The sequence below is a fragment of the Gigantopelta aegis genome, chromosome 4, assembly GCF_016097555.1.
Source record: "Gigantopelta aegis isolate Gae_Host chromosome 4, Gae_host_genome, whole genome shotgun sequence".
Classification (NCBI taxonomy): domain Eukaryota; kingdom Metazoa; phylum Mollusca; class Gastropoda; order Neomphalida; family Peltospiridae; genus Gigantopelta; species Gigantopelta aegis.
In genome coordinates, this window is record NC_054702.1 from 66,014,630 (window position 1) to 66,034,637 (window position 20,008).

General features: G+C 34.9%; 1 protein-coding gene across 1 annotated transcript; it reads right to left on the bottom strand.

Annotated features, from left to right (window-relative positions):
• Positions 1-1,155: 1,155 nt before the first annotated feature.
• LOC121372187 (serine/threonine-protein phosphatase 5-like) lies at positions 1,156-16,889 on the bottom strand. Its single transcript, XM_041498471.1, has 14 exons — positions 16,491-16,889; positions 12,489-12,658; positions 12,171-12,242; positions 11,044-11,188; positions 9,871-9,992; positions 8,842-8,907; positions 8,141-8,239; positions 7,204-7,309; positions 6,694-6,754; positions 5,725-5,806; positions 4,715-4,802; positions 3,848-4,067; positions 3,139-3,220; positions 1,156-2,351 (listed from the first exon to the last, which is right to left on the bottom strand). Exons 1-14 carry the CDS (start codon positions 16,684-16,686, stop codon positions 2,295-2,297), a joined length of 1,566 nt encoding a protein of 521 aa, XP_041354405.1. The 5' UTR covers positions 16,687-16,889; the 3' UTR covers positions 1,156-2,294.
• Positions 16,890-20,008: the final 3,119 nt, after the last annotated feature.

Below are 20,008 nucleotides of genomic sequence, written 5' to 3' on the forward strand. Positions count from 1 at the left end.
AGTAATATTGCCAGTTATTAACTGCCACACAAAGTTGACATGAAATGCAGTATATGTATTCAAGTTCTGTCATTGTCAAACAAATGTTAAATACAAAACAGACAAAATAGTTTTAACAAATAGCAGCTTCTGTATACTTTTAGCACAATATGATGAAACAAATGGTAACATGAAACTACTTTTGACATATTTAACAGCAAAACAAACTGCAAATGTACATTTATATGTGCATGATTGCTATAAACAAAATCTGGTTTTCCAATGACTGGAGCATGTTTAAACCATTAAGTAAAGGCAGACATGTATTTACTATGGTACTTTGAAATGTGACTTGAATAAAACGATTGTTTGGTACCACAGCAAAAAATAATATCTCCTCTAAAATGCATGCAACATCAAAGAATTTGTCTGTTAGGTGGGTTTACTTTCCGTAATTAATTTGGATTAAAACTGGAAGTCTAAGAGCAAAACATAATTACAAAATACCTCTCTAAGGTTCCATGAATAATTTAAACATCAAATAAATAAGTTGTTCAGATTCTACATATTGAAAGAAGGAAATGTTTTATTTAACGACGCACTCAACACATTTTATTTACGGTTATATGGCGTCAGACATATGGTTAAGGACCACACAGATTTTGAGAGGAAACCCGCTGTCGCCACTACATGGGCTACGCTTTCCGATTAGCAGCAAGGGATCTTTTATTTGCGCTTCCCACAGGCAGGATAGCACAAACCATGGCCTTTGTTGAACCAGTTATGGATCACTGGTCGGTGCAAGTGGTTTACACCTACCCATTGAGCCTTGCGGAGCACTCACTCAGGGTTTGGAGTCGGTATCTGGATTAAAAATCCCATGCCTCGACTGGGATCCGAACCCAGTACCTACCAGCTTGTAGACTGATGGTCTAACCACTACCTCACCGAGGCTGGTTCTTTGTTAACAAATACATATTAAGCATTTGTAGGGTAAGGGAGGGATGTAGCCCAGTGGTCGGTCTGGGATAAATCCCTGTCGGTGGGCCCACTGGGCCACTTCTCATTCCAGCCAGTGCACCACGACTGGTATATCAAAGGCCGTTGTATGTGCTATAAAGTCTGTGGGATGGTGCATATAAAAGATCCCTTGCTACTAATAGAAAAATATTAGCGGGTTTCCTCTCTAAGACTATATGTCAAACTTACCAAATGTTTGACATCCAATAGCCGATGATTAATAAATCAATGTGCTTTAGTGGTGTCGTTAAACAAAAACAAAATAACTTTTTTTTTGAGAGGCAAATATTTAGATAAAGATTGCATCTATTAAATACAGATGTGACAAGGACATTATTTTGCCAATTTGTGGAATTGAAGAACAGTAGCCAATTTACCAGTGCTATAGAGAAAATATTAGCCATGTGGAAGATTGGAGAAGAAAACTGTTGAATAAAACTAGCATAAATCTTTCTGTTTTATTTCAATAGTTTTTCATGTAAATACTATAATTTCTGTTTTTAACTGACTAAAGCAAAATAATTTCCAGCGTGTTCTGTGAGAGATCACAATTTATTGAGATCAGTGAAACTGAAATGAGCATTTACACTAGATCAAGTGTAGGATCTGTTTTAAAGTGTATCCAGTGCTTACTTGGAGATATGCACAGTAGTTTGTTGGCTTGTTTCTAAAAATATCTCTGACAAAACATCCAAATAAAAATTATTAACAACTCATTTTAAATAAAAATATATTTTTAAAGTCAATAAATGCTACAATATGACTAGGTTTAGTCTTTCGGGATGAGACTCTTTGAGCAGTCATTTTTTAAAAGGTATTCCATGAAATTAATTTAATTTAAATAATAAATCAAATAATTTTCCAGAATTTAAATAAATTGTTTAGTGATACTATTTATCAGGGAATTAATGGACATTGTGAAATGTTAATGGAATTTGATGAACAGGTCAAATGAGCAATGTCGGTCAAATCTGATTGTACAAAGTTTTCCACAATAATCTCAAGTATTTGATTTCATTATTTGCTTTAGACACCTCCATCTAAAGATCCAAATGTTATTTTTGTGCGAGAGTGAATCCTAGAATGATATTCAGAATGTAAGGCTTTTAAAAAAACGTGATGCATTGCTGTTTGTCTCGATGGCTGCAGTGGCACAACTTATAGTTCAGAAAGCATCCATCTGTGCAGAGAAGTCTTGTGCAGTTTTCACTGCTACATAAGATGATTCAGTGGTCTTCTGGCCACTTGCATTCACTCAACACACATACACAAATATATTAACTATACACACTTGTTTAAAACAATCCAAATAGAGAGTTGGCAAATGCCATCGGCTTCACATTCGGATGTGGCTGAAATGGGGAAAAAGAACCATTAATGCATTAAATAAAAATGTAAAAAAGGCTGTAAAACAATGACTGTCATGAATGAAGAGACAAGTACTGGGATGTGGAATCAAACAGCAAAGTGGTGATAGATAAGGTGCTATCAGAATAGAAAGAAAACGATGGACAAGAGAACACGGCAAATGATGCAAGTGGGGTAAAAAGAAATTGGTACATTAAAACAAATAATTCATATGGTGTTTCGTTGAATTTTCAAAGCATTTTTGGTGAATCATAGTTTATTTCCTTTTTAATTCAAATTTCCTATATTCAGAATCATGTTGGGGAGGGGCTTCTTGCCAATCTACAAAGCTAAAGTACCTAGTAAATGCCATTATTATCCACACGGTTAAACATAACCAAGTTAATAACAATCATACGAAGCACACATGTAATATATAAGTGCGATGACGTAATTTTGGGATGCGACGTCATAACGACGTTTTCTCTATTCCTAGCTAAGACTGTGCATGCGGAATATGACGTCATTTCGTAATCTCCTTCTAGTTGTGGTTGAAGCATTTTTAGACGGTCATAAAAAATAACAATAATTATACAGATAATAAAGAAATTATTACTCGCTCTCGCTCGTGCATATAAAAAATCCTGACCCTCGTTTCGTAAAATCAGTACGACACACAAGCTCATATAATAATCTCTATTTCTCCACAAGTTAGTTCCAAATATTAATACTTTAAAAAACTATTTCCATCACTATGACACTAAAAAGAAAATGGTTCTTTAGCATACTTACCACTGCTTCATATGTTGTATATTTTGGCCTGAGATTATCTCCCTTCATTGTAATGAAAGCACCTTTATTGCCCATGGTATCACTGGAAATAAGCACATAATGAAACAGGTTTGTTATTACAACATACTCACATCACATTTAACAAAACCATCATATATTAATAATAAGCTTGTTATTAAAAACATATATCTGAAAACGTGAGTATGATGAAAGGATAAAGGAAATAATTTGTGTGTAGTGGTACCTAATTTAATTGTTTGATACTTTTTAAAAATTTAAGCTAGTTGTAAATGATATTTTTTTCATTTTTTTCCAAACAGGATTGGATATACCACCATTCTCAGTGTATCAGTTAAAAATAATGGTTGGAATGCGAAAAGTCTTGCAAATGCATTGAAAGGTGTTGATTCTAATACATGATAAATTCGATGTATGTGGGTTATTGTCAAACCGTACATGTTGTGTACCATTAATAAAGATCACACACCTGATACAGACACTAAAAAGGCATTAAATTCTAAGGGCTGTATCGGAATCACATGGGGATGGGGTTGGGGCAGGAAGCATTCTAATGATTACTTTATATCTAGTAGATGTGCCAATGAAATTTTATTTGAGGGGGAGCTATATCAAAAAAATATTGCTTCTACCCCCAAGTGATCAATGTTGGAACAGCCGCGAGGTCATTTTATTTCCACTAATACTGTACCAGTAGTTTGGAGCTGAGAAGACAGTTATGCACTTTCCGCCATGCATTTCCTCGTAACCTTCATTCTTGACTTCGTGGCTGCGGATCACGTAATCCAAGTTGTTCAGTTTGATGAAATTCTCCGTGACGTCAGGTCCGAACTGGACACCAACCCCTCGCTTACTGGTCGACCGGCCATTCTGGGGTTGAGGGTCGGACCACAGCAACTCACACATGATTCCTGTAAATGTAATAGAAAATCACACTGTACTCCTTTTGAATTTTAATTCATTTCATTCAACAGAAGTGCATTTTATATCTTTTTGATCATATTACTGTTACAGTAGTGAATGACTAGATGGTTTTACTTTTGTGATATCCAGACAAATCTACCAGGTATGTTAACAAGAGGAACTCGCACAGGTCAGAGATCAGACTAAGTAAGGGGGGAAAAAGAAGTGTTTTCTTGATTGATTGGCAAGAATAGATTATGGAACAAGCTTGAGACCTTGCACCCAAAACTGGGATTTTATAGTTTCAAATAAAAACATTTAACGTGTGAATCTGTTTCTTTTTTAGAGCAATAAAAATATTCTTATATAAATCTCTCTTGCTTTAACAACAACTAGATGATACTTTTTAAAACCCATTAGTATCTGTGATGTGCTTAATCACCAGACATATAAACCATATTTTAGACACTTTAACCATGTTAATGTTTCTTAAAAACTCTCTTGTTGGGGGGGGGGGGGGGGGGGGGGGTCTAGTCAAATAATATATTTAAGAGAATTAATATTTCTTCAAAACACTGGTCTGTGATTTGTATGTACACTTTTATCACAAGCCTAACCAACAAAACCTGACAGAATGCACTATCAGACGACTGACCCGAGTCTGGGGGTTGGTGATTGCGGTCTACCTTCCTGAGATCATCCAGCGTGACCGTATCTTCGGAGAACAGTCCTCCGTGCATTACCTGTGGGGAACAAAATATCACACTGCATATTGAGCCTATGAATTTCAGATTTTTTAAAATATCATTGTGGCATATTCAGTCCATTCAAACACAAAAAACCCACAGATTACTTTATTTCCATATTGTTTTTAGGATGATGTAAAATCATATTGTAAACAAGGAAGGAAGGAAATGTTTTATTTAACAACGCACTCAACACATTTTATTTACGGTTATATGGCGTCAGACATATGGTTATGGATACACAGATATTGAGAGGAAACCCGCGGTCGCCACTTCATAGACTACTCTTTTCGATTAGCAGCAAGGGATCTTTTATATGCACCATCCCACAGACAGGATAGCACATACCATGGCCTTTGTTACACCAGTTGTGGAGCACTGGCTGGAACAAGAAATAGCCCAATGGGTCCACCGACAGGGATCAATCCTAGACCGACCGTGCATCAAACAAATGCTTTACCACTAGGCTATATCCCACCCCCAAATAAAGAAAAAAGCAAATAAAACCAGACTATGGCATTTGTCAGTCTAAATATAAATATTTTGCAGTTCCAGAGACATCTTACTTTCACTATTTATCTTCAACTGTTATGTGGGTTATTGTCACAGTACATGATGTGTATAAATGATGTGTACACAGGATAAGAACAATCTACAAATGGCAAAAAAAGAGCAAATTTTGTAATTAGCTATTGGAGAATGTTTAAAACATGTGGCAGAATCTGCACACACACTTAAATGGAATTACAGAGGCAATTTTGAAACCTATGTGAAAATTACCATCATAAAAAGTATGCATGCAAAGGTAAAATGGTATCAGAAATTTTGTTATATCAATAATATTATTAATTAGGTATGAACTTTTACAAAGAACTATATATATATATTCCGATGTAATAAAAATATTTTTGGTACTGACCAAAACTTTGCCATTGATGCAGTGGGAAAGCGGTAACCAGTTGAAGACTTCTGTGAAGAGGGAACACATCTGAGAGGTAAATGTGATGCAGGTTAAGGTAAACACAAATATCAAGCATAGGAGTCAGAACTCCACTGTAAGTGAACCCGTGAAAATGGACACTATAAGTTTATTCAATAAAAAAACCTGTAACACATTCGGATATAGTTACAACAGTCTGTTACATTGATATGGGGAACTGCCCTTAAAAAATAAGAGTTGAGCGCATTTCCATTACCTTTACTTTTCAGATGTACCTGCATTTTAAAAAATATGAAAAATAAATTTTGTGCCATCAGAAACAGCTGGATGACTAGAAACACTTCAGATGTATGGAAATGGATAATCTAAACAATAAGATCTAAGTAATGTCTGATATCAATTATTAAAAACAGGTCAACTAATAAAAGATACAACATAGTGTTTAAAAACTAGGGTCTGTCACTTTAAGACAAAATATCTTAACCGATTCCGTCAACTAGTTTTAACTAGGCAACAAAAAATTGTTTATTTTGTTTGAATACTTGAGCCCATCAAATTAAAACTTCATCCTGAAGTCCTACTAAGCAGCAAATAAGATTATTAACAGTTAAATACAGAAAGTTATACAATTAAATCTGCAAGCATTGTTTATCAGTGAAAAAGCATTTGTAATTTAATACTGTGATAGCAAGGTTATAATTTTAAAAATCTGCAATGAAAATTATGTATATAAATTTTGCAACTTGAGGTTGTGTGTGAATGACAAAAACCTTTTTATTTCCCCCAATTTACAGTACTGAAACAGAATATGCATGCATAAAAATATATTCACAAAAATGAAGGAACATAAAATTATATTACAAAAAATAAATAAATAAAATGTATCTTTCTCTATGTGCATCATTTTCTAAATGTGTGCAAAGGGAACATCTAATGGTGAAAGGATATTTGGATTTAACTTCTCCCTCAAAACCATACATTTGATTCATTAAAGCACTTTCATGGTTGCCTATAAAAAGAAAGAACAAATAAATTAGTTATGGCAATTTTTAGGAGTCATGACTGGTTATAGCAACTGAGGTTTTTTTTACTAAGGTTAACCCAAATGATAAGTCAAATGAACAAAAGTCATGGATTTTAAAAACAGTTCCAAGGGAATAAACCATATACAACAGAGAGAAAACAAAATTAGCTAACAAAACTGGCCATTGCACAACCAGAAAATTATATAACTTAATTCTTAATGCGAATGGTAGTTATTCCTTTAAGTTTATATGTTATGAATAGAAAATATAACACAAAATTATCAATTATTTGTGAATTTTGTGCATTATACATGTTTGCACCATAATCATAATTCAGTCCACCTTGATTTTTGCTTAATTACATAACAGAAATATTTCTGATCATTGAACATACTGTCTAGGTGTGGTACATGTAACACAATATTTAACTTACCTCGGGACATGAAGAAGTGGTCTGGGTACAACAGTTTAAAGCTAAATAACGTAAATATACACTCTACAGAAAAGGATCCTCGATCCACAAAATCACCATTAAATAACTGGATGACATTAAGGATAATGAATGTAGAAAAGAAGAAACAATATAAAAGATTTTTAAAAGATAAACAAATTCAATACTAATAAATTAAGCTAATAAAAAAGCTAATAACAATGATATGTCTTACTATTCACTGAAGAAAAAAAAAAGAAATAAAAACAATTAACAATTTTTGAGAAGACAACCACTGGACATTATAACTGTAACCATCTGTCAATATTCCTGACTGTCCTTATCCTGCCTTCCTAAGTATCCAGTTAATGTTAGGCCATAATAAAATAAACCATGGATTTTCATCCCCACTCGCTACAAAGACAAAAATCCAGCTCCGATTTTTGATTGGCTAAAAAAAATAAGGTTGATCCTTTACATGATGCTCAAAATGTCCTGAAAATAAAAAATAAAATTTCACTTCCATTTCGAAAAACCACTGTTGGCAAAAACTGTTTAAATCCAGCATTTGTTTTATTTATGGCTTTACATACAGCTGTTTTATAATGCTTAATAACTACTGGCTTAATTTAGACTACCAAAAATTACCAGTGAATCAAATCTAATGAAAATTTTCCGATTGTTAGCTAAAAATACAAACCCCAACATGCACCAAAGCTGACCACATGTGGGCTAAAAGTTTATTTTTATTTTACCAATGCTACAGTGGCTACAAAAGTGTTTATGGGGGCACCTTTACTTTGCCACTTGATAGTGACCCTAATAGAAATGCTGAGAACAATCAAATGTTTTTCCCAAACATTTTGTTAGCTGGCTACAATGCAGTGAAATGCATGACAACAGAAACTTAGACAAGTGATCATGTATACACCAAGGATACATATGGATTGTCTTCTGAAGGCAGGCCGTTCAGCTTGAATATATTCATCAGGTCATAAAACTGGCCATGAATATCACCACACACTGTGAATTTCTTGCCCTGTATAATAATTGTAAAAAAAGAAAAAATCATAACTGCACTAATCTGTTGAGCTCAGATTGCTTCCCACACAACAAAAAGAAATTTCGAGCCTTGATCTTTGTAATACAAATTTATTTACAATTGGATTTCCTCCCCCCATTTTGTCCCATCTTGAATATACCATAAAAAGTCAAATAGCAAAAGTTGTGTGTTTTTTGCCCTATGAGATCTCTGAGAAGTTGATATAGGTGACATGGTTACAATCTGGTATGTGGAATCTGTGTGAATGTAATGGGTTTTTTTTACAATTTATGTCCGAACAAAATGTGGGGAAAATATAAAGGCAATTAAAGTCATGAGAGTAATTTATCACAGTTGCCATCTATGTGGTTCTGACTTAATGTCTGTGATACTGGATGTGTCTTGTCAATGGACAGGCATGTATTGAAACTTGTGTAAGGCTGCAATCAGTATACAGGTTTTTGTTGCAAGCACCCCCACAGATGGTTTGACAAAAAAGCAGTTATTGATGACAAAGTGGTAAAAAAAGATTGTTGCAGCAACACTCAAGGCTGAATGATAAGAGCAGAATATTTGGATGACATAAGTAAAGTTCTCACCGCCGGGACCGTGATATCTATCATTGAGGGTTGATCCATGAAGAGTTTCTTCACATCAATAAGAATCTGAAATAAAACATGTATAACAAACTTAAAACTTGAAAAATAATATAGTATTTATTTTTTGCATACCACACAGATACATCATGAATGTCAGAAATTATACTATCAATTCATAAATGAACTTCTGCATTTTAACAAAGGTCTTAATAATAATATGCAGAGTAGTATAATATGGTTAAAGAGGATGGATTTAGCTCAGTAGGTAGAGTGCTCACCTGAGGTGACTGGGTCATAAGATCGAACTTTTAATTTCAATTCCCTAACACATCCCACCCCACCATTGTATCTGTAGGAAAAATGCACATAAAAGATTCCTTGTTACCAAATGTCTGACATCCAATAGCCGATAATTAATTAAACACCAGGCTTTGATGTGAAAACAATTGAGGGGAGCGATTTAATGTCAAATTATTTTTGTGCTTATATCCAATTAAGGTTCAAGCACGCTGTCCTGGACACACACCTCAGCTATCTGGGCTGTCTGTACAGCACATTAGTGAAAGAGAAGAGGGTGTAGTGGCCTTACACCTACCCAATGAGCCCTTAATAACTCACTCTGGGTTGGAGCCGGTACCGGGCTGCGAACTTTGTACTTCCAGCCTGTAGTCCGATGGCTTAACCACTGCACCACTGAGGCTGGTGAGGGGAGTGATTAATTACTCTTAGATTATGAAGAACCATTTAAGATATTACCATTTTGAGACCATATAAATTCACATGCTAAGAGCAGCTAAAAATTACTCTCCTTGAACTAGATTTATAGGAGTGGTGAGGTCTGACATGTTCTCTAGTGGTGCCGTTAAACAAAACAAACTTTAACTTTTAACTTCATAATATTTTGATTAAATAAAAATTCTGCAGAATTTAATGCTCACCTACCACACACTGGTCTGGTGTAAGCCATGACTCAAGCTTTTTCTACTCTTATAACTGTTCACTTTTCATTGATTTGGTGGGTTTTTTTACCTGATATGCATGTTTCTTGTGTATTTTTTTCTGATGCTTGAAGGTTTCCATGAGTTCTGTGACAAATGTCTCTGTGACCATGCCATCTATTAGATGAGGTCCTGAATATTCATCTTCAATATCTGAAAAAAGGTAATACCTTGTGAAGAGTACACTGAGACAAGACGTCTACAACATGTTGTCACTGTCATGAAGCAGCTGATGATTTATTTAACCTTCTGACATCACACCAGTCAACATACTGTACACTGTATACAGTGCATTCCCAAATTTATATTTCCCGTCGTTTTGCACACGACACTCACCGGAAAGACTTGTATAACAGGAAAAAGAAGTCAACCCTAGCCTCCTGCATCTTTAGGTTTTTGTTTTCTTTGGAAAATAACTTGTAATTTTGAGTTGGTTTTCGACAAGTATTTGCATTTGACAACAATGGCGGCACGTCGCAGAAATTTTAAGGGCTCAATAGCTGATTGTGACAGCTAATTTGATATAAATTTGATCATTTTACCAACAACAAAAATCACCAAATATTGGGATATGAATCGTAGTTTGTTTTCTTTTTAAATTCTGGTCAGAAAACCACTGCTATCGGGAATAATAGACATAAATACTGGACAGCTGGCCACAAATGCCGGTAAGTAAATGCTACTTTTTATAACTTTTTTGCCTAATTTTAGTCAACATTAACCGTCTTAAAATATAAAAATTATAAAAATCCACGAAAATAACTTACTGATTCAGATATGAACTTTATTTTATGTATTTATAAAACATTTAGGTGAATATATGCGAGTAAATATTATAAACTTGTACCCACTCAATGTGGTGTTTGTCAAAAATTAATCCAGTAGTCTAAATGTTAAAAAAGCAATGAGTATGTACATTATTTCAAATATGATGTAACAACAATTGCTATTCTACAATTTGCCACCTCACTTAACTGCCAATCAATCAAGATTTATTTTGTCAACAATGAGGTCTTCACAAGGGATACAATTCTGATTACTTTGAGAAAAACAATATTTTATAAATTTGAACTACTGATCAATATGCGACTGTTAAAGTCTGCATTAGTTCTGGCTTCCATTCTTCTTTTAAAATGTTCTTGTTTTTCGTAGTTTACTTCGGTTTAGCGCCAGTTGAAGTTTCATACATCTGTCAAATACTTACCCATGTGATCCAAGTCCAACGTATCTGCTATAGAGGAAGTGTCGTCGACAGCAATAGCTTTCTCAAAAGCCATTCTCTTTATTATTTTATTGCATTCAGTGAATTTGGATCGTGCATCTTTGTCATTGGGTTTCACCTTCACAACCTAATCCAATAGAAAATGAAAGACACTTTAATAAGCATACAAAGACCATAAAATACACAACTTTTATTAGATATATTTTAGAATTAATTGAAGAACATGACTTATTTTTTTCATTTATAATTTTGAGTGTAACAATTAGAAAACGTGTAAAATAAATTTAAATAAACAAGCTGAAATTGACAACAGCAACCACATGCTGAATAAAATAAATACAAATCACAAAACTGGTGGGGGTAGTTGGGATAATTATCCCCTCCCCCAAAAACCCACAACCAAAACCAATAAAGTATTTGGAAATAGTGCAAGCTGTCAAACGTTTATTTTGAAAAAAAAATGAAAAAAAAAGAATCATTATACAAAACAAGCATTTCGAGAGTACTGCTAAAGCAATACATGTCCCCTACCTGGCCCAATAATTTTTTGTATCTCCTAAATTCAAGGGCCATAACTCTGAAAAGTGGGTAAATCACCATGAAACTTCAACCTGATCTGTTAAGCTACGTACAAATGATAAAGGTATATATAAAATTTCATTTTGGTATCTCCAGGCATGGCAAAAGTCTGGAAAACAAATTTTCATATCTTCTAAGATCAAGGGCCATTGAAAATGGGTAAATCCCCATAAAAGTCAAACCTGATCTGTAATAGTATGTGATAAACCTATACACAAAATTTTAGCTCAATATCTAAAGGTCTTCTGGAAAAAAAGGTCCGGAAAACAAATTTTCACATCTCCTAAGTTCAAGGGCCATAACTCTGTCAAAAATGGGTAAATCGTCATAAAAGTCAAATTTGATATGTAACAGTACATGATGAAGCTATACACAAAATGTCAGTTCAATATCTCAAAGCCTTCTAAAAAAACAACATCCGGAAAACATATGTGGGATAGATGAACAGACAAACAGATGGACGGAGATGAAACCTATAGTCTCTTCCGGTTGGTATTTGTTTTAACATTCAGTATGTTTCAATTACTAACAGCATCAAAGTCCTTCAGTGCAAGCTTGAACTTTCCAAGCGCCATATTAGCTGATGCTCGTCTGTAGTAGGCCTGCAACAAAAAATAAAAATATTGTATGTAAGCATTCTAAATCGTAAAATAAAACAATGAATTTCAAGTAATATTTAACACTAAAAATGTCATGTAATCTTAATTCTTGTTTTCTTTAAACTAATTCACAGTGCTCCCTTAATAAAATCACGAACGAGATAAAATGTAAGAGATTCTGTAGATAATTCTTAATCCATCAACATATAATGTTATTAGACTTTAATAAACATTGAAGAATTACATTACCTTAATGTAGTTTCTGTCAAGCGCTAATGCTTTTGTAGCATCTTCCAGGGCATAACCATACAACTCTATCTTCAGGTAGGCAAAACTTCGGTTGCCATAATATGCTGCCACATAAGGGTTCAGACCAATTGCTTCTGTGTAGAATGCTATTGCTTGATTGTAATCTTCCTCTGAAATGAAATCATGTATCAGTGCTACATTTGTAGGAAAGTTATATTTTCATTTCGACAGCAAAATGCTGAAAAAGCAGTCAGGATTTCACTGGATGTCTCGATAAAATTCTGTAGAGATCAGCCAAAATAGCCAGTTACTAATTACATGGAAGTGATTAGAACATTTAGTATTTTGCTAATACAATTTTGTTTAAATTAACAACTTTTTAATATTTTTCAATAAAATACTGTACATGTATACAGAAAATTGGCTCATTCTAAATTATTTCTAGTGGAATACTATCTTAAAGGAATGATTAATCAAGGCTTTTGGACTGGCATGCAGATATTCAACAATATTTAATGCATATTATTGCTTTATATCAACAAATATATTAGTATATTTAATTAATAAAATGGTGAACATGTGACGGCTATTACATATAACGAGCACAGCCATTTTGTTTCATCCCACAGAATGTGCTATCTAATGAGCAGGGTGTTACGTAACACTTAACACGTCACATCAGAAATTAGTTGTAGAACTGAAGAAACGAATATACAGGTTTGTTGATTTTTGCGGAATGGCAAAACAGGAATGCGTCACAATGTTCTGTAATAATATCCATCCTAATAAGCGAACAATGAGAATTTATTTTCCAATCCAAAATAACTGGCTACAAAACAACTCAAAATAACTGTCCAACAATATATCATGTTTAGTCCATGCATTAAGCTTAGGACTGTATATTTGAGAAACCTACACTGAATTGATAAACTGACTGTTTACTTAAAGGGTCTATTCTGCCTCCACCTACAGGTGATTCCTGATTGGCAGGTGTATATTTGGTAGATTATCAGACAAAGCAATTGCTGCCATCTTGACACAAAATGAATACATAGGGCCTACCGGTATTATTAACATCACAGGGTATTGTGATTCAATTTTACCAATCTGATGCATTATGACATGTCCTAATAGTAGTCTTTGTTTAATGATATGGAGAAAGAAAGAAAGAAAGAAAGAAAGAAATGTTTTATTTAACGACGCACCCAACACATTTTATTTACGGTTATATGGCGTCAGACATATGGTTAAGGACGACACGGATTTTGAGAGGAAACCCGCTGTCGCCACTACATGGGCTACTCTTTCCGATTAGCCGCAAGGGATCTTTTATTTGGGCTTCCCACAGGCAGGATAGCACAAACCGTGGCCTTTGTTGAACCAGTTATGAATCACTGGTCGGTGTAAGTGGTTTACACCTACCCATTGAGCCTCGCAGAGCACTCACTCAGGGTTTGGAGTCGTTATCTGGATTAAAAATCCCATGCCTCGACTGTGATCCGAACCCAGTACCTACCAGCCTGTAGACCGATGGCCTAACCATGACGCCACCTAGGCCAGTGATATGGAGAAAATGTAGACACTTGTGATAATTAGGATGTAGTACTAGATCAGGACCCATGTCACCATACTGCTAAAGAAAATTAAAGCATTCTTCAATCAGGGCTTCTAGAAAAAAATTAAATCCACTTGCCATGGGATCAGTGATTTAAAAATTTACAAGCTAAGATTAAAAATTCACTAGCCCTACTTTACTTTTAAGTTAATATAATTTTACTAAATAATAGTAATAATCAGATATAAAGAGGAAGATAGAGCTTAAAAAACACACTAACATTGGAGGATTGGGGTGGGGCAGGATATTCATATTTACAAAATAGACTTAAATGCAACATTTGACCCAAAAAAATCACTAGCCGTCAGGCATGGCAACTGTAGTTATTTACTAGCCCACCATATCATTAGCCATAATCTAGAAGCCCTGCTTCAATAAAATAACCTGTCACCCCTAAAATGGTAATGAACATTATCAACCGACAGGGTTTATTATACTCAAAGGCAAAAGTTATTGTGACATGGATTGTTTGGAGTAATAAATTTGTGAATGGATTTATGGATGTGAACCAGAGAAAATGTGCATGAAACGCCTCAAAGAAATGCAACCAAGCAGTTGTTGCACCGATTGCATACTTTGTGCAAGAAACATGGAATATTCAGGAGAAATGCTGTCTAGTGTTCACCCTAAAAGGCCAGACATTCTGTCGCAAATCATTGCCACTCTCCAGAAGTCAGAAAAACACCATTAGTAAACTGTTTGGTGCAATTTCGTTATGCCACGTCTCAGTGAAAATGACAGATGGCGAGTCATAGGGATGCTGGAATATGGGACCTTGCAGTGTGCCGTTGTACGTCAATTCAACGTCCACAGAAACACCATATGGCACCTATGGCAACGATATCAACAAACAACCAGGTCGGGACCATCCCTGTAGCGATCGACCACCCGTGACAACCCCTCGCCAAGACACTTGGATCTGAACCACGCACCTGCGAAACAGGTTCCAGCCAGCAACCCTCACAGCCCATACCATCGCTTTCTCTAGCTTTTAGTGGCCTCAATGAGACGACGGTGCCAGGCCTGTATCAATGCTCACTCACTACTGACTGTGTGAACCTCTAGTGATATGGCTCATTTGCATATGGCAGGTGCACCCTTTTCATGGACTATTACTAGTTTCCATACTTTCGGACATTTCTCTTTCCATGTTATAACGTTTCATACACAGCAGTAAAAACGTATCATCAATTATCTTTGTCTTTTGTGTGTCACAATAACTTTTGCCTTTGAGTATATATACTGTAAATCATTATATAATACTACTGATTAAGTAGACTGTCCCATCTAAAATCACAGAACAGACCAATTACATAGTCCCAAAGAAAAGAAAAATACTATAACCCCATTTCATTCAGTTAATGTACATTGAAATATATTTAGTTTATTATATTATCTGGACATTTATGTTGTTTTACAAGTCAGGTTGATCAAAGCGAAGCACCTTATCGTAAATCATTGTGTTTGTTTACAATGTGCATACAGGAGTTGGTAGGAGCTGATGTCACTTTCTGCCAAGCTAGAGTACTGGATGTGATGGAAAATAAAAATGGCTGCCCCCACTTAGCAAGAATAATCATGTTTTTTCATTAATTCTAAAATTATGCTTTTTTCACTTTTTTAAACTGTCAGTATGTATTGGTATGCATCTTTCCAACAGATAAGGCTCATGTTTGACTTCTCCACCCTTTTAACACTTGGTCGACAAAAAACAGCGAATTCGCTTATTAAATATTGTGCAAATTCATACAATGTGGTCAACATGATCACAAGTTCTCCCTATTTCATACATAGAAGTGAATTTGATGTCATACTTAAATTATGGTCGCTGATGAATGAACTATCTAGAATATTCTGACAGTGGAACTATTAGTATTAGTGTGCCTCAATCCAATCAGGTGTGGGATGGAGCTCAGTTGTAAAGTGCTCGCCTGATGTGCAGTCGGTCTAGGATCGACCCCCGTCGGTGGCCCATTAAGGCTGTGGTATGTGCTATGACGTCTGTGATGCCATGATGGGGCATATAAAAGACCCTTGCTACTAATGAAAAATGGTAGCAGGTTTCCTTTTAAGACTATATGTCAGATTTACTAAATCAAAGTTTGACATCCAATAGCCGATGATTAATTAATCAATGTGCTCTAGTGGTATGGTTAAATAAAACAAACTTTAACTAGGCGTATCCAATTAAACTTTGGTTAAGTCCATCTTCTAGTTACAACCTCTGACATTGTCAGTGGCAGTGCCTGTGGCCTGCAAAGACCTATTTAAGGGCAAAACATTACACACTGGCGTGCAGACTAAACACCACGATGATGACATGAATCACGTGTTTATCGTTACTTTTGGACATCACGTTTTTTAAAAACACTATTCCACACATTTACTTTTAAAATACGAGTTGGCTTTTTCTTTAATTTCTTCAGCCTTCTTTTTGTCGTCTTCGTTGACTGCATCGATGTTATTTTTTATATCATTTTCTTCGCTTTTCTCCATGGTATCGCCACTTGAATTACAGTTCGACATTTTGTTTCCAACCATACATTGGCGAGTTCCCAATGGGAGATAACTCTTATAAGTCATAATAAAATCTCCAACAACAGTTTTATTTTAGAAAACATCTTAATGAATACTGAATTAATGTTTTGCATCAGTTGTGCTCAGGCTCGTTCCAGCACGGGGAATGTAATAGTAAAAAAAAACTAAATAAATAAAATCACCATATATAGCTCACTTTATTATTATTATTTTTAAGGTTTACTGAATGTCACAATATTCACATTACACACACACACACACACATACACACGCACGCACACGCACGCACGCACACACACACACACACACACACACACACGACCAAAATCTTGTTTACTATATGCAGAATTACATCATTTACTCTTTATTTTTTATTTTTTTAAATGTTTTATTTAACGACGCACTCAACACATTTTATTTACGGTTATATGGCGTCAGGCATATGGTTAATGACCACACAGATTTTGAGAGAAAACCCGCTGTCGCCACTACATGGGCTACTCTTTCCGATTAGCAGCAAGGGATCTTTTATTTGCGCTTCCCACAGACAGGATAGCACAAACCATGGCCTTTGTTGAACCAGTTATGGATCACTGGTCGCTGCAAGTGGTTTACACCTACCCACTGAGCTTTGCGGAGCACTCACTCAGGATTTGGAGTCGGTATCTGGATTAAAAATCCCATGCCTCGACTGGAATCTGAACCCATTACCTACCAGCCTGTAGACCGATGGCCTAACCACGACGCAACCGAGGCCGGTTTACTCTTTTAAAAAGGCTTGCTACGAGATGTTTGAACAATGACTTCTTTCAGCTCCTGCCGAATGATATTGTCACTAGGTTTAAAACTTATTATATAAATCATAACTAGTGTAACATGTCTTGTTTTTCTTTTCGTAATTGTTGTCTGGTGTTATTGTTTATGTCCATAAGCGTACGAGACACCCCCACCCCCCCCCCCCCCCCCCCCCCCCCTCCCCCCCCCAAAAAAAAAAAGTTAAAAAAAAAAGTCCAGGAACAAAACCTCAAATTCGGGTTAAAATTATGCAGATATTCGGGGGAAATGTGCTAACCTGAAACCTTTTAACCAAGTATTTCAATCATTTTACCCTCAAATTAGTTGTAATCCATGTAAAAATGTGTTTGCAGCCCTATAAAACTATTTGGTAGTAAAGTTCATATAAATAAATGTTGTTATACAGATTCGGGCATTTTTGTTTAATTCGGGCAGAAATCAGCCTGCCCCCCCCCCCCCCCCCCTCACCAAACAAAAATAGACGCCCGTACGCCTATGTGTATATCTGGATTTATATATGGCAATAAATGAGTGATTGATCGATTAATCGATGTATTGATTATTGATTTGGTCTTTGATGTACCAACTCTGGAACTGTGACTGTAATTTTGACGTATAGTCTTGGAGGGTAATCCGCTATTTGTTTCTATTAGTAGCCCATTCTCTACTAATTAGTGTATATATATATATATATATATATATATATATATATATATATATATATATATATATATATATAACAAAATTACATTAAAAAAAATAATAATAATAATAAAACTTACAACAGTTTAGTTATTTAATAATGACATGTTTCGGCATAATATTGCCTTTTTCAAATTAACAATAAGATGACGTAACGTCATCCTGACGTCATTCTCATCATGACGTCATTGAGACAAACAGATCATTTTTTATTTTTTATACACTCTCATTTCCATTATTGTAATATTGTTTTATCAATTTGTACAGGATCTGCGTAGATACAACAGTAGTCTAAAAACAGCAGGTTAATGCATTGAAAAGTAGCCGTCAAAACAGACATTAGACCACTAACTGAACATATTGAAATTTTAAAGAACAATGTCACATTTTAAATAGAAAAAGGTAATAATAAGTGTATAAATGCATTTTATAGCAATTTTGTTAAATTACTATAAAGACAAGATTATTTAATTAATTATGGAACATGGAAACACAAAGTAATGTCACTGTACTGCATTGGATATTTATAACGTTACTGAATGCCTAAGATGTGTTTACATGAAATATAACGTTATCATTAAGTCCATGTGGCGTTTTGGTTCTCAGTTCGTGTATCCAAAAAGTTTCTCTAACTAGTCGATGACGTTCATCATTGCTAAATACTTGTTCAATAGGCATAAAAGAAAAGTTAGATATGGAATGATAATTCGTATTAAAGTGGGTATTAACCAACGTAGATTTGCTAGGATATATATATCCCTCAGTCCCCCAGTTCGTCGACAATACATCAGTGAATAGCTGCATTTAGCAAAATTTGCTCTATGGCCAAGCAAGGGTGTCATCATTAACTTACCTTGTAGTTGTCAAATGCACCTGTGTGCACCAAGAATGAAGGGTGTTTTGGTTGCTCTGATAATATTAACGCCATTGAACATCATTTGCTGTTAATTTCAGGAAGAAATATTTTTGGAGAAAATTTAAAACACCTGTCGCAAATTGCAGGACATATACGTTACTGTATCGTATCTGTAAGCGTAGATCCATATTACAAGAATAGAATAACTGGATGTAGATCACAACATGTGCAGGTTGAACCTTAATTCATTTACAGAATATATGGTATATCCAGTTAAAGCCTCAATTTAAAAATAAAATATAGTTAAGAATGTACAGTGTCTGTATGTTTTGTGTTACGCAAGATTTTAAACAGATACATTACAACATTTGTCATGGATATGTCCATTGTATTATGTAGTGCCATTTCATTTATTGATTCATAGACATTTAATATATATTTATCCAGATTAAGGTGGAAGAATTATCATTTCTTGTATTAAATTCGTGATTAAGTTGATCTGTTTCAAATATGTATATTTATGTCCTAATTAGGCATATCTTTCAACAAAACAAACGCCTGTTTTGTATTGAAGACATCAACCATGAAAACTTATTTATGTTACTGAAAAACAGTATGTAACGTATACGTTGTTTACCGTAATGGGTGCTATCATATATATTAAATTATTTTACAAAATATTGCTTCCAAGATGACACCCTGTTAGATTCCGTTCACTAATAACAAACAATAACAAAAAATTATCTACATTCTACAAACTTCATTTTTTTTTTTTTTTTTTTTTTTCCCCTTCTATTTTTGAAATGCACATTAGTGGAGAATGGGCCTGACATTATATGCACCATCCCATTGACAAGACAGAACGTATCACGGCCTTTGATATACCAGTCACGGTGCACGGACTTTGAACGAGAAATAGCCCAATGGGCCAATGACGGGAATCAACCCTAGACTGATCGCGTACCAGACAAGCACTTTACCACTGGACTACGCCCCCTCCCCCCCCCTTAGGGA